This window comes from Mustela erminea, chromosome 12, assembly GCF_009829155.1.
Source record: "Mustela erminea isolate mMusErm1 chromosome 12, mMusErm1.Pri, whole genome shotgun sequence".
Lineage (NCBI taxonomy): Eukaryota > Metazoa > Chordata > Mammalia > Carnivora > Mustelidae > Mustela > Mustela erminea.
In genome coordinates this window covers 29,508,443-29,522,160 of record NC_045625.1, presented here as the reverse complement: position 1 = coordinate 29,522,160, position 13,718 = coordinate 29,508,443, and the positions used below count along the sequence as shown (strand labels likewise).

The following is a 13,718-nucleotide window of genomic DNA, read 5'->3' as shown; positions in this document are numbered from 1 at the left end:
TCACCCATCTATTACAAGGACCCCGTGAATAGTAGGATCTATTGTTATGTCCTTTTTTTAAAAAAATTTTATTAATTTATTTGACAGACAGAGATCACAAGTAGGCAGAGAAGCAGGCAGAGAGAGAGAGAGGAGGAAGCAGGCTCCCTGCTGAGCAGAGAGCCTGATGCGGGGCTCAATCCCAGGACCCTGGGATCATGACCTGAGCTGAAGGCAGAGGCTTTAACCCACTGAGCCACCCACGCACCCCTTGTTATGTCCTTTTTACATAAATGGATAGAGGACACAGGAAATAAGGCTCAGAGAAGTAACTTGACCAAGTTACACAGGCAGTAAGTGGCACAGCTAAAATTCAAGCTCAGAGAGTCTAACTCCAGGGTCTATGTCTTCTACTATAATGCTTTAAGCATCACAGCCTAGGAGGAGAGAGAAAAATCCATTTCTTGCTCAACTAATGTTTTTCTCTGTATAGATTTTGAAAGATTTGTCTAAGTCCGTTGATATAAGAGTGGGTAGGGAGAGAAACATTTGTTATGTATCTACTATGAAGCCAGAGCACGGTCTTAGGTACTTTTCATATATAATTTCATCTTAATTATCATCTATCAAGCTGTTCAATGTAATCCTAGGTTATTAATTAGAAAACTGAGGGTCAGAGTTTTTGAACAACTTGCCAAGAACAAATAGCTTGTAAGGGGCTAAGCCAGGGTTTAAAAGCAGGACTGGGTGTTCCCTATGACACACCATGCGCTTTCAAATCTGTAGATCAAATTCCAGATGACATCATGAAATACTCACTTATGTAACCAAAAGCCTCTCAAAAATATTATTAGAGCCAAAAGCTACTCAAAGTCAAGATTTCTGCAAAGGGGAGAGAGAGGGAAATTTTGCTTTGAGTCAAAACCATGTGAGTGGGGATGTAACACAGGCCTTGCATCTTACCTTGATAAATATTGTCCTGAAGTGAGATTTGTGGCTTCCACCTCCATGCAGTTCATGGTGCTGGGGATAAGCGCAAGTTCTGGCTGGATCATGGTGGCCGTGGCTACAGCTCTTGCGACCAGTTCCATGGCATCTTGTACATAGTACTCAAAGATGGACTGAGTTGTTTTTCCATGAGCAATGAGCCCGAGGGGCAAACCTTCTGTCCTCAGTTCCTCGACGTTCTGGGAATCCCCCAGCACCCAGTGAAGCTCAGTGGAGGTTACTCCAAACTGGGTGGTAACTTCGAAAATCCGCCGGATACTCTCCATGTCACAGCCAAACATCACCATGGTGGGCGTACTGTTCTTAATACTCTCAAGCTGGACCTGCAGGAAGCTTAAGAGGTCGTCGGTGGAGGAGAGGTTGGTGGTGATGTTGATGATAGACCCAAGGTAGAACCTGGAATTTTTCTGGGTAAGGAGGAGGAAGTCGGTGATGTTCCAGTCTTCCTGGCACAGCAACAAGCTAAAATTGTACCAGTTGTTCATGGTCAGGATTGAGACAGTGACATCAGCATCAGAACTTAATGAATTTTCTAAACTCAGTTGTAGGTGAAGGGGATTCTGTATTTAAAGATACGAAAAAGAAGAATTAGAAAGCATTGGCCAAAGATGGTAACATAGGGTATGTTTGCTTTCTTCTGAGCCTTACTTAATCCTTCATTTTTCCCTGCAATATTCAAATCCCTCTGGGATAAAATTCCCATCATCTGGAAAACTATATTTCCTATCTAATGGGATTACTGAATCCTGACAACTGATCTTCCTTACTAAGAGTACCAGAGGGCAAATGGGTTTTGGTGTAAATGTCAGGGCTGACCCAGCTGGTCTTAAATTTTTATCAGGCTTGTCTACCTCCTTATAGCTTGTCCCCTTCATATATTCCATTTCTAACTATAGCTGAGAGTAACTCATTTGTTAAATTCTCCTCTCAGGTAAAATAATTAAAATAAATTATGTTTGCTTTCCTTTAAAATGAATAGCAGAGAAGTCTAAAACAGTGCAGGCACTTATATAAGGATGGTGTGGAAAATGGATACATCAGTTTCCTAAACTTTTAGTCTCTGAGGAAGGCATTTTATACACACATGGCGCTACTATCGGAATGCTTGTGTTTCCCCAAAATGCATGCTGAAATCCTAATGCTCGGTATGATGGCATTAGGAGGTGAGGCCTTTGGGAAGTGATGAAGTCATGAGGGCAGAATCCTCATGAATGAGATCAATGCCCTAGAGCCAGCCCCTACTATTGTGTGAGTGCCCAGTGAGAAGTTGGCAGGCTGTGACCCAGCAGGGAGCCCTTACTCAATTAAACTGGCACCCTGATCTCTGACTTCCAACCTCTACGACTGTGAGAAATCAATTTCTGTTGTTTATAGGCCACCCAGTCTGTGATATTTTGTTATAACAGCCCAAATGGATGAAGACCTATGTTCTAATTAGCAATATATACAGTAGGATAAAGTGTATATTTCAGTACTGAAGGCTTGATTGTATTTGTGTCTACTGAGAAGGGATTTTTGCTGTGAAAAGTGAAATGTGTGCCATTTAAACACATTTATGGAACTTCCATCACAATTTCATCTACTTATGGAATTCACCAAATCAATGAAGGAAGAGTACTTTTTCTTATTATCATTTCTTATTTGAAAAGTCACAAATCATTAATCATGCAGGTCAAGTAGAAACAACTCTCCAATTAATAAATTTGATAGCTGTCTTTCTGAGAGCAGACATTTGACTTACTTATCCCTTAACACTGGCATCCTGAGAATGTTTAGCATGATACCTTCCACATATTAGGAGCACAATAAATACTGGCTGAATTGAATGAAACATGTTCCCACTGGAAACTAGGCTATCAGATATTTTTGAGAACTTCCAAACACTCAGACAAATAATATACGTAGAGAAATGAGGAAGGATTTCTAAATAAAGTTTCAAGTGCTTAACATAATGTAAGTGTGGTCTCCCGTTATTCACCTAAAAATGTGTAACGAGAAATAGGATTTGAGCTGAACTTTTAATTCTATGAAGGACCAAAAGAATTTTAATAGGGGCAGACTAAGGAGTGAAGATTCAGAAGGGATTTATGGGAGAAAGACTATGGCAAAAGGCCACAGTAAATGAGAGCTATCATGCTGGTAGGAAGGATGGATGTTTTTGTTTTTGTTTTTAAAGATTTTATTAATTTATTAGAAAGAGAGCCCACACACCAGCAGGGGGGAGCAGCAGGCAGAGGGAGAGGGAGAAGCAGGCTCCCCATGAGCAGGGAGCCAGATACGGGACTGGATCCCAAGATTCTGAGATCATGAACCCAGCCAAAGGCAGATACTTAACCTAACCATCAGAGCCACCCAGGCGCCTGTGAAGGATGGAGTTTTAAAATTTATCCTCAGAACTTAACTTTTGTCCTTCAAATTAAGCTTCTGAGCAGGGTTTGAATGATAAAAGCAGAACTTTTGGAGAATCATCTCCGGGCAGCATTTAACAGGAAGAGAGAAAATAAGGATCTTGATAAGGTGTTAAGTGTTTAAACTGCAAGTCAGCATTGTCATGTTAGGAACAAAATGATGAAAGTTGTTTTTGTTTTTTGTTTTTTTTTAATTAAAATTTAATAACAAGATCAGACGTGAGAGGCAAAAAAAGTTTCTAACAGGAGACAGCATCCAATAGGTAGTTCCTGGTTTCCAGGCCCAAGATGCCATACAAGTGATCTTGAGGTCAGAGGAATGGAAGCTTCCCTTCTTCACTCCTGTGACTGATCAATATAAATTCCTCCAGAACATTCTTGTCCTCTTTTAGCTTTTTCTTCCTTTCTATTTCCTCCTCTGCTTTAACCCTCTTCCAGAAGCAAAAAGGAACGGAGGGCAAGCTCTACATTTAGCTGGCGGGAACAAATTATTCCCAACTATCTTCTTGGCCTCAGCTCCCTACTCTGTTGCCAGCTTTCCTTCTAAAACATAAATATGAGCATACCATTCTTCTGCACCCTAACCTCTGAGTCACCCATAGAACAAATTTCAGAATCAATAGTAGGGCTGAGGAGGCCATTCCTAGTCTTTAACTTCACCTCCAACACTCCAAACATATACACCAAGATGAGTCATAGTGGACAATTTATTTTTCTTGTAGCAGAGTGAGCATTTTTACACCTACACAAATGGGGTGTGTTACTCTCTCAACATCTCCAGGAGGCTCATATTTATCCTCCCAAACTCAGCTCTTCATGCAGATTTCCCGAAACTAACTCATGTACTATTTACTACCATTTTTGCTGCTGTTAACCTTTAAAAAAATTTTTTTTTAATTGAAGTACAGTTGACAGAATTGCTGATCTTTTTTTCTCACAATATTTTTGCCCTCTTGATTTCCTGGAATGGTGAACTGGGTTTTTGTTGATTTGATTGTTCCTCTGACTCCTGACCAAGCAGAATTAACCATCTCACGTCTGTTTCATGGTCTCATTTTGGTCATTCCTTTAATATAGAACTCTTCATAATGTAGCTATTCGATTTCGTGTTTATCTTTCATGCTAGACTGGAAGCTTCCTTAGGTTAAAGACCGTATCTCAGCCATCTCTTATCACACGGTTCTTAGTTAATCAGAGATAGTATTTATCAAACACAGCTTTCTTTTGCTTACCCTAAGTCCTAGGCTATGATCATAATCTCTGCACTGAAAGACTAAGGACAATTCCAACAGAGCTTCAAGACCCAATATTTTGCCTCTAGTTGGAAGAAAGGGTCACCCATAAACTTGTGCTGGGGGTGGAATAAATTGGTATGTGAGGAACAAGGAAGCAGGGATGAAAATATTCTCCTCTTGCTAAATAGGGAAGTGAAATTAGCTAATTATTTTGAGCATTTAGCACCAGGCAGAAACAACTGCATTTGGCATTAGAGTGACATGAAGGACAACCTTCCCTCTCCTGTCAGGGATAATTATTAATCCATATAATTACAGTCATCACTATAAGCAATTTTATTAAGAAATTCCAGTTGAAGCTAATCCTTTAACAGATTTATCCTTTAACATCATTCTTCAAACAATTATTAAATAATAGTTTGGAAGCATCTAGTGATACTGTATTTATCTAGTAGCCTCAGATGCAGCATATTCCAGTTTTTCTCCATATAATAATAAAAGCACAGGTGTGCACATGTGCCTGCACACACACACACACACACACACACACACAAATATATGAAAACTTGTAACACTGAAATTCAAGCCTAATAGTAAACTTCCATACAAATCTTGGGACTGGATCCCAAGGGCAAAATTTAAACAGGACTCATAAAACCAAATTGAGAATCAAAATATACGTCTTACATACAGTTTGCTGTCTGCAAAAGAGCAAACCCATGGCCTGAAAGACGTAATTTTTAAAAAATAAATTTTGGGGTCGCCTGGGTGGCTCAGTGGGTTAAAGCCTCTGCCTTTGGCTCAGGTCATGATCTCCAGGTACTGGGATCAAGCCCCACATCAGGCTCTCTCTCAGCAGGGAGCCTGCTTTCCCCCGGCCCCCACCCGCCTCTCTGCCTACTTGCGATCTCTGTCAAATAAATAAATAAAATCTTTTTTAAAAAAATTAAATGAGTACAACTGAAACTAATGTAACATTTTGTGTCAACTATTCTCAAATAAAGAAATAAAAGTTTTTAAAAAAAAAATTAAATGAATTAATTAATAATAAAAAATAAATTTTGCTATCTCCTAAATCAGAGATTCAATAACAAAATAACCTAAGAATCAGGAGGCATCTCTCAACCATGCAGACAGAGTAAAACTGCCTCATAAGTGGATTCAATTTACATAAAGTAAAATAAACAGACTCAGTAGAGGGATGTAGGGAGAAAGAAAATATACCATTAAATCTCCCCTAAATGAGTGTAATATATGACATGTTATATGCATTATTATGTATTATAATATATGTGTATTATTGCAAATAGTTTTCTGTACACAAAAACCATACATGCCAAACTAAATAGATAATATAAGGGGCTTTCAAATAATTTTCCTACATGTTGAACTTAATCTTTATTTCTACCCAAGATGACATGCCGCTCTGCTCCACTGATGTGTAAGGTTTGATTCCCATCATAATCTGCTCCTACACTGGTTCGGAGGCTAAAATTCCAAAAAGTACAGGGCAAGAATGGTCATGCTGAAATGCGTGCATGGAATCTCAACAAGTCAAGTGCAGAGCTGGAGGGAGAGAGGAGCTGCCAGGATGGCAATGAAGTTGCCAGTGTCGGAGGATCAGTCAGTGGTGCAAGGAAAGATTGCTTCACCTGCTATGATCACACTGGATTGACAACTAGTAAAATATTAAAATTCCACAGAAAGTCAAGTCAGGCAAGAATGGTAAGAGAATTTGGAAATGGAAAAATGATAGAGGGGCCTTGTCTGAAGAGATAGTAGAATACATCAGAAAACCCAATTTTTAATAAAACAATAATTAAAACAGGGAAGTAGTAGCAAAAGGATTAACAGGTAAATGAATAGAACAGATATGCTAATGTATGTAAAGAAGTACATTGATTTAGTAGACTATATTGATACATCATATGTTGCAAATCATAAAGAAATATGGAAGAAATACATATGAAATTAGGGGTTGAGAAAATAATCGTTTGTGAAAATAATTTCATTTAAATTCCCAATTCCACCATATGTTAAAAAGTAATTCCAGATCATTTAAGAGTTAAAAGTAGAACAGCAAATCATTAAAAGATAGACCTAATAAAGGGGCGCTTGGGTGGCTCAGTTGTTAAGCATCTGCCTTCAGCTCAGGTCATGATCCCAGGGTCCTGGGATTGGCCTGCACTGGGCTCCCTGCTCAGCATAAAGCCTGCTTCTCCCTCTCCCACTCCCCCAGCCTGTGTTCCTTCTCTCACTGTGTCTCTCTCTGCCAAATAAATAAATAAAATCTTAAAAAAAAAAAAAAGACCTAATAGGTACAAATGTTTCAGAAATCACAGTGAAGAGAAATACATTAAACTGAGTATTACAATATACCTTATTTCTAGATTAAACACCTATCATAAACAACAATAAAAAAACAAAGGGAACATGAAAAATGAGAATACTTGCAACAAATTTGACAGACAAAGAACTAATGTTCACCAACTATGAAGAACGTTTACCAATCAGTCAAGAAACAGAATCCTCAACTGAGCACTCATTCAATCAAGAAAAATACCTTAGGCTTCTACTGTGAGCCATGCCTCTGGTAGAAATTTCCCATTGCCTGTAAGAGGAGTGAGAGCTAGACAATACACAGGTATGCAGACAAAAAAACACTAATTATAAATTATAAAAATTACTGTAAATGAAACTAACAGGGTGTGGTAAGAGTAGGAAAGGGGGAAGAGGGTGCCAGGAAAAGTTTAGTACTTATGATTAGTATGGAAGGTGGATGCAAATATTTGTACTAGACAAGCACTTGCAGTTGGGACTTTCGCAAAAATAGAAAATGTATATAAAATGATTAAGTACTACATATAGGTAAACGTACGTAACTGTTCACAAAAACATACACATTTAATGAATATTGTGGTCTCATTCTGACCATCCATTCTCTTTCAACTAGATACTGTATTTCTAGTCCCAGGTAATGGTTGGAAACACCACCTTCTTCTGTATTCTCTGATGCTTCACTCTCCTCTTCTGCAGAGTCTGCAAATGTTTCCTTAAGTCCCAAACACTCCATGCTGGCTTGGCCACAGTCTTCTTCAGTCAGCTGAACTTGTCTCTCATTTTCTGGGGCAGTAAGCAGAATGGCTAGGGACAGTAAACCTGGTAATCTCTTAAATTCTGGCTCCATCATTTATAAGCTGAGTGACCTTCTACAAGTCACTTAGTGTCTCTGAGTCATAAATTCCTTATCTCTAAAACAGGGCTAATGCTACCTCCTTCCTTACAGACTCATTGTGAGAATTAAACGTGAGAACATCATAATGCCTGGGAAGTGCCCAGTGCACAGGGAAGGCCTAGGAAGCTAGACAGCTCTTACAATTTGCTTAGAGTTAAGTCATTGTGTTAGAAGTGCTTCTGGGATGCCTGGGTGGCTCAGTGGTTAAAGCCTTTGCCTTCGGCTCAGGTCATGATCTCAGGTTCTGGGATCAAGCCCTGCATCGGGCTCTCTGCTCAGCGGGGAGCCTGCTTCCTCCTCTCTCTCTCTTTCTCTCTGCCTGCCTCTCTGCCTACTTGTGATCTCTGTCTGTCAAATAAATAAATAAAATCTTAATAAAAAAAAAAAAAGAAGTGCTTTTAAAGTGACTGCAGTGTACTTTTTTTCTTTGTTATTGTTCTTTTTTAATTTATTTTCACACAACAGTCCCTGCAATACGTGTCTTTTACTAATACCAATTATACCAGCTGCCTAACAGGAAAACAGCAACTCTGTCTCAGGCTGGGGGAGGCTATTTATTTGGGAGACACTATGTTCACTGCAGAGTATCTGTCTCCCACTGTCTCCACCTGCATACACACAAAGTAAAAAAAAAAAAAAAACCAAACCCAAACCCATTCTCTCTTTGGTACTGATTCTAGCGTCACTTTACAATTAAGGAATTTTTGGCGCCAACTGCTTGAAATCCCCCATCAATCTTTGTTTTTCCCAAGAGCACAGATTCAGCTATTTTCTGGATCAGTAAAAGTTTCAGAAACAGGACTGGCTGCAGTCAAGAGCTTGCCAGATGCTTTGAGACGTTCCCTGACAGAAGAAAGGAGGTAGTGAAGCCAGGTTTGCTTGGAGAGTGAAGAAAGAAATGAAATTCTCTCAGCTCTTTCCTGGGCAAACAAACCATTTAGTTTTGCCTTCTTGACCAAAAGCTCAGAAAGCTCAAATGAGTATAATATTTCCACTACTTTTAACAGAGATGAAATTCCCTCCCTTTCATGAGTCTGATTACTGAAAGTGTTCAAGCGGCTCAGAACTCGTGCTCTCCCCTGCTATGGCTTCTCTTCAGCCAAGAGGCTGCAGGAGGTTTGTGGCTTCTCATTATCTCACACCTCATTTGACCTATATTACACAGAAGACTTTTTTTTTCTAAAAATTAAAGCTTATTCCTTTAGCAGCCCAGGCTTTTAAATAAACGAACTGTTTTTTTTTGTTTTGTTTTGTTTTTGTTTTTTACCATTGCATTAGGGATTCAGGCAAACAGAAGGCAGAGTCCATGCCCAGAAATTGTAATCTAATAATAATAATATAAATGAAGAGCTAATATCTACCAATGGCCCTGGTGCTTTATGCATACTGTCTTTATTTTATCCTCACAATGGCCTCATGAGGCGACAATGATTAGCTTTTTTAAATAAATGACAAAAACTGAAAAAAAATCGTTTTTCCAAGGTTGCATGGCTACTAAGAAATAAGAGCCTGGATCCCAAAACCCAGCTTTTGTAGGACTTGAAAACCTGTGCTTTTGGCTAGTACTCTAAACCATTCCTTTCAGTAGGTTAAGAACACGTGAGGTAGAGTGGTGACTTTTACAGACTTAATATTTGTAGTCCGATTATTTGCAAGTAATCCTAAAGGCTCATGAAATCCAGTCACTTTTAATGTGTCACGGCATGGGTTAGCATGACGTGCTCCCTGCGGCTGGTTTCTGGGCCCTGGAGAGGGAATGAGCCTGCTGTCCAGCAGGCACCTGGCTTCCCAGCAGTTTTCCTCACTTGTCTTTCCATTTGTAGCAACTCTTGTAAAACGACAAGACTTGTATTTCTTCATTAACAGCAACAAAGAAAGCCAGTTGTATAATGAAAGACATACATTTTGTACTTGGTAGAAGAAGAAAGTTTGGAAAGGCGCACTTAAATTTTTCATTTAGATTTTACTGAATTTCACGGTTGAAACTCTCATCTGTAATGGCATTCCACCACAATGTATGGTGGTGACAGCAAAGATCTTAGGGCATATCCCTCAGGATTTTTGAGTGATATATAAAACAAAACATAACCAAGTAGTAGAGCACAATGAACACTTTGGAAGGCAGAAATACGGATGCACAGTGTAGCCAGCATAATATTGCTAGTCAGGCTGGGTGTAGTCTATGTCACTACAGCGATATGGAGAAGACTGGAATTCACCTTCTGGAATACAGAGGACACTGGTAGACCAACCTGGTCTTAGGAGGAAATGCTGGCATGCATAACATTGTCTTCAAAAACAACTGGCTGATTTATTCATCCAACAAAACGTGTTGAGAGCCTATGACATGCCAGGCCATGGTTAGAGCGATGCATGTCTTCAGGCAGGAGAAACACTGGAAGCATGCATGCTTTACCCTTTGAATCAACTCAGTCCTTCATTCCAGGCTGATTTCCAAAATGGGAAGTCAGGAGCAAAGCAAGTTAACTAGTTTGTGGTGATTACTCAAATTATCCACACTCTGCTTGTGATCACGTATTTTTCTCATTAGATTTCCAATGAATTACTGATATCCAATTTGTTCATCCATGTTCCACCTCATTTCCGCCTCTTGTTCTAGATGGCTATACTTTGTTTCTCTCACCTCACCCTTTATAGTCTTTAAAGCCTTTGGCTGCCACTCACTCTCTGAGCCCTGCTCTCTCAGACCACTCATATTTAGATATATCCTACCCAGGTGCAACCTCTGGTGCTTAAAACTGTCATGATCAAAAGGATAGGACTATTGAAGACACGTAGTTATGTGGTGCTTAGGAGAGCAGTCAGCTCAGGCAGAATGTCCCAACACAGGAAAGGGTGAACCAAGGACAGCGAGGCATGTGATAGCAGGAAAGACTATCAGCAAGCAAGAAGGTCCAAAACCTTGGTCTGGGGTTCAGAAAGTCATGGCAATTCCCCAGGAGAGTCCAGAGGAGAACATGGTGGCTCTACGTGGAGTATCTCAGATCTCTGTTTGAACTGCAGTTCTTTTACCAGTTGTGTGTAACAGACTTTGTGAAAATCATTTAGCCTCATGGAGCTTCATATTCCTTTTCTGTGCCATGAAAATACCTACCTTGCAAAAGTAGTAGGACCAATACTGTCTTTTCTTTCATGGATTTTAAAGTCTATACGGCACTATCATCACCACTGGGACACAAACTGATAGTTTAGAACTAAAGCAGGTGCCCAGCGACAAGAAACAGGACCCAAAGTTTAAGCCAGATTAAAAGGAATGGTGATTTGGTTTTTGAGTTTTAGATTATGAAGCAAATATCATCACAATGTTCTTGCTTACATTTTGGACAAGCCCTGGACACTGGTGCAAGTCTGAGTCTACAGGTGGAGGTCAAGAGACCACAGGTGAATGGGAGGGAAGAGGAGGCTTGATGGAATGAGAGTAAGATGATTAGGGAGGCTATATCACGTGCCTAATGTGTAGTAAATACTTGGTAAATATCAGGCTTCTTGTTATTATTATTATTATTAGTGTTATGAATAAAACCAGCACACTTCCTTGGGCTGACACAGTTGATTCTTCTCTGATGACTCACAGCATTTTGATGTCTGCAGTAGTCTTTGTACCTGACCGCTGGGCCATGGAGCCAGCAGGTATCCCTGCTGACTGAACTCCGGGAGCCGAGCTTCTGGTGATGCTGGAACTCTTGAGACTCTTTAGAAAGCGTATTTTCTCTCTTTCCTGCCAGGCTTTCCCCATCCCTCTCATTGTGTCAGTGTGCCTACCTTCACCAACTTCTTGGACCCCCTCCCTTTAAGATACTTTGACCTTGAAAAAGAGCCTAAGTCTCATGTCACAATTTTGTCTGAAACAAGAGTAACAAATATCAAGACCATCCTATAAGCAAAAATGGGCCAGCTTCAGCAGTACTGAGGAGGCTGTGGACTGCTTTTGAGATCAGGACTGTTCTGTGGGGATTGTGGTTTCCATTTCTTCAACTGTGACGAGAGAAAAATTACCAAGAGCCCACCAACTACTTCAGGGCATGGGAGACCATGTGATGCTATGCCTGTGAAGATGCTGTACGAAGCACTCTGTGGAGCACTATAAAAACAGATGATACAATCCGTTTGCGTATCTATTTTCTGGACACAAGGGATGGCAGGATCAATAACCTACAGAGAGGTAAAGGAAGCATTCTGGAGTAGGATATTAAAGCTAGATTTAATGGTCAAATTCTATGCCCATTTTTTTAATGTTCATATTACAAGAAGACAAGATTACTGGTTACATTTTAAGAACTTCTGGAATAAAGTTTTTAGTTTAAGAGTGATTTTAGTTACTAATTCACCACCCAGGTTTTGGTCAAACGAAGTAATATTTGAATGAATATACACATTTGTATGTATCAGCAGGCAGATGATTTATAAGATAATTAAAATTTATCGAAGTGTTCAAACTATTGTTATAGACACTCTCGGTGACAAACTCTGGCATATTTTCTTATAATGGGAACTATTGAAATGTGCACCAGATAATTAAACTGTCTAGCATGCAAGTTAAATTTCCTACGGAAATTTGATTACTTTATGTCAATGCGGCTTGAAACTATTATTAAGAGATGGCTTATGTCACATGCTAATTTGCTTTATTACAGAGAGAATGAAAACTCAGCTAAATGCTGATTATTTTTTTCTTTTTTAAATACCCTCTAGGACTGACACCACAGTTGACATAAGCTTTTTTCTCAATTCCTTGAGCCATTTTTTTTTTTAACTGATACAAGTACAGGTTTTGTACATTTAAACCATGGTTCAGTTAATTGTGATGTAATATGGCATATACACACACATATATATATATATATATATATATATATTTAGCACCCTAGATTAAGTTCAAAATTATAAAGTCAGTTTAATTGCATAAGAGCTTATTTCATTTGGAAATTAAAAATTTTGTATAGTCTCACATTCATTGCTTGCTACCTGACATTGACCAGTTTAACACCATTAAGAATATTAGTATGCCATTAAACAGTATCTCAGTAAATTTCCATTTTAGCACCTTATTTCAAAACTTGTGATCCACTAATTACGATTAAGCTTTGCTGCAATGACATTTTATTTCATTTGCATTACTAGGCATTAGCATAATTAATTCTTTTACCTTTCAAATCCTGGCTCACAGTAAGAAGGCACGGGAAATGTTGAATTTAGTTCTTAAAGTCTCTAGTCACAGAGGGAGTTCTTTCTCATGAATTAGTGATCAAACTCAGAGGCTCTTTAAGCAGCTGTGGTGACCTCAGGTCTAGGGCAATGAATCCTGAACGAACAGGTCTATGTTCTTCCAGGAGGGTCCGTGTGAGTGTCGTCACTGAATATGAAATGAAAAAAGACCTAGTTGGCTAGTTACCAAATTTAAGATTTGGATTGCAGCTGCCCTGTTGTGAACTCACTTGTCAAATCATTGCCTGTATCCATTCAAGCCCAGTAATAATCAGATAGGGCAGAATGATTAAGTTTAAATGATCTACCAAAAGCCAATTAGTGTACTTATGATTTTATCATTTGGTTTGGAAGTTCACCTTCAAGTTCACCTAACACAAAACTCTTGTACCATTTAAGGAAGGCTATGATTTAAAGGGTAAGAACGATGTAAAGGCATTACTCAAGTTAGGAAGGTTACTAGTTGTTTTGTTTGGTTTTTTGTTTTTTTGAGGTGGTCTGTCTTCCTAATGATCTTTATTGAATATGATGCATTTTAATATTTATTAGTATCTGCCTATGTTGAATTTTATCTCCTGAATTTTAAAGGAAAAATTCGGGCTCAGCCCAAACTTGCACACTCTAATC

General features: G+C 39.1%; 1 protein-coding gene across 2 annotated transcripts in view; it reads right to left on the bottom strand.

Annotated features, from left to right (window-relative positions):
- GRIN3A (glutamate ionotropic receptor NMDA type subunit 3A) overlaps window positions 1–13,718 on the bottom strand; it is a 155,994-nt gene that overhangs the window by 109,394 nt on the left and 32,882 nt on the right. For both annotated transcript variants that reach the window (XM_032308178.1, XM_032308177.1), the window contains exon 2: window positions 943–1,547. In XM_032308178.1, coding sequence (XP_032164069.1) covers window positions 943–1,547 — 605 coding nt within the window. The remainder of the gene's footprint in view (window positions 1–942; window positions 1,548–13,718) is intronic.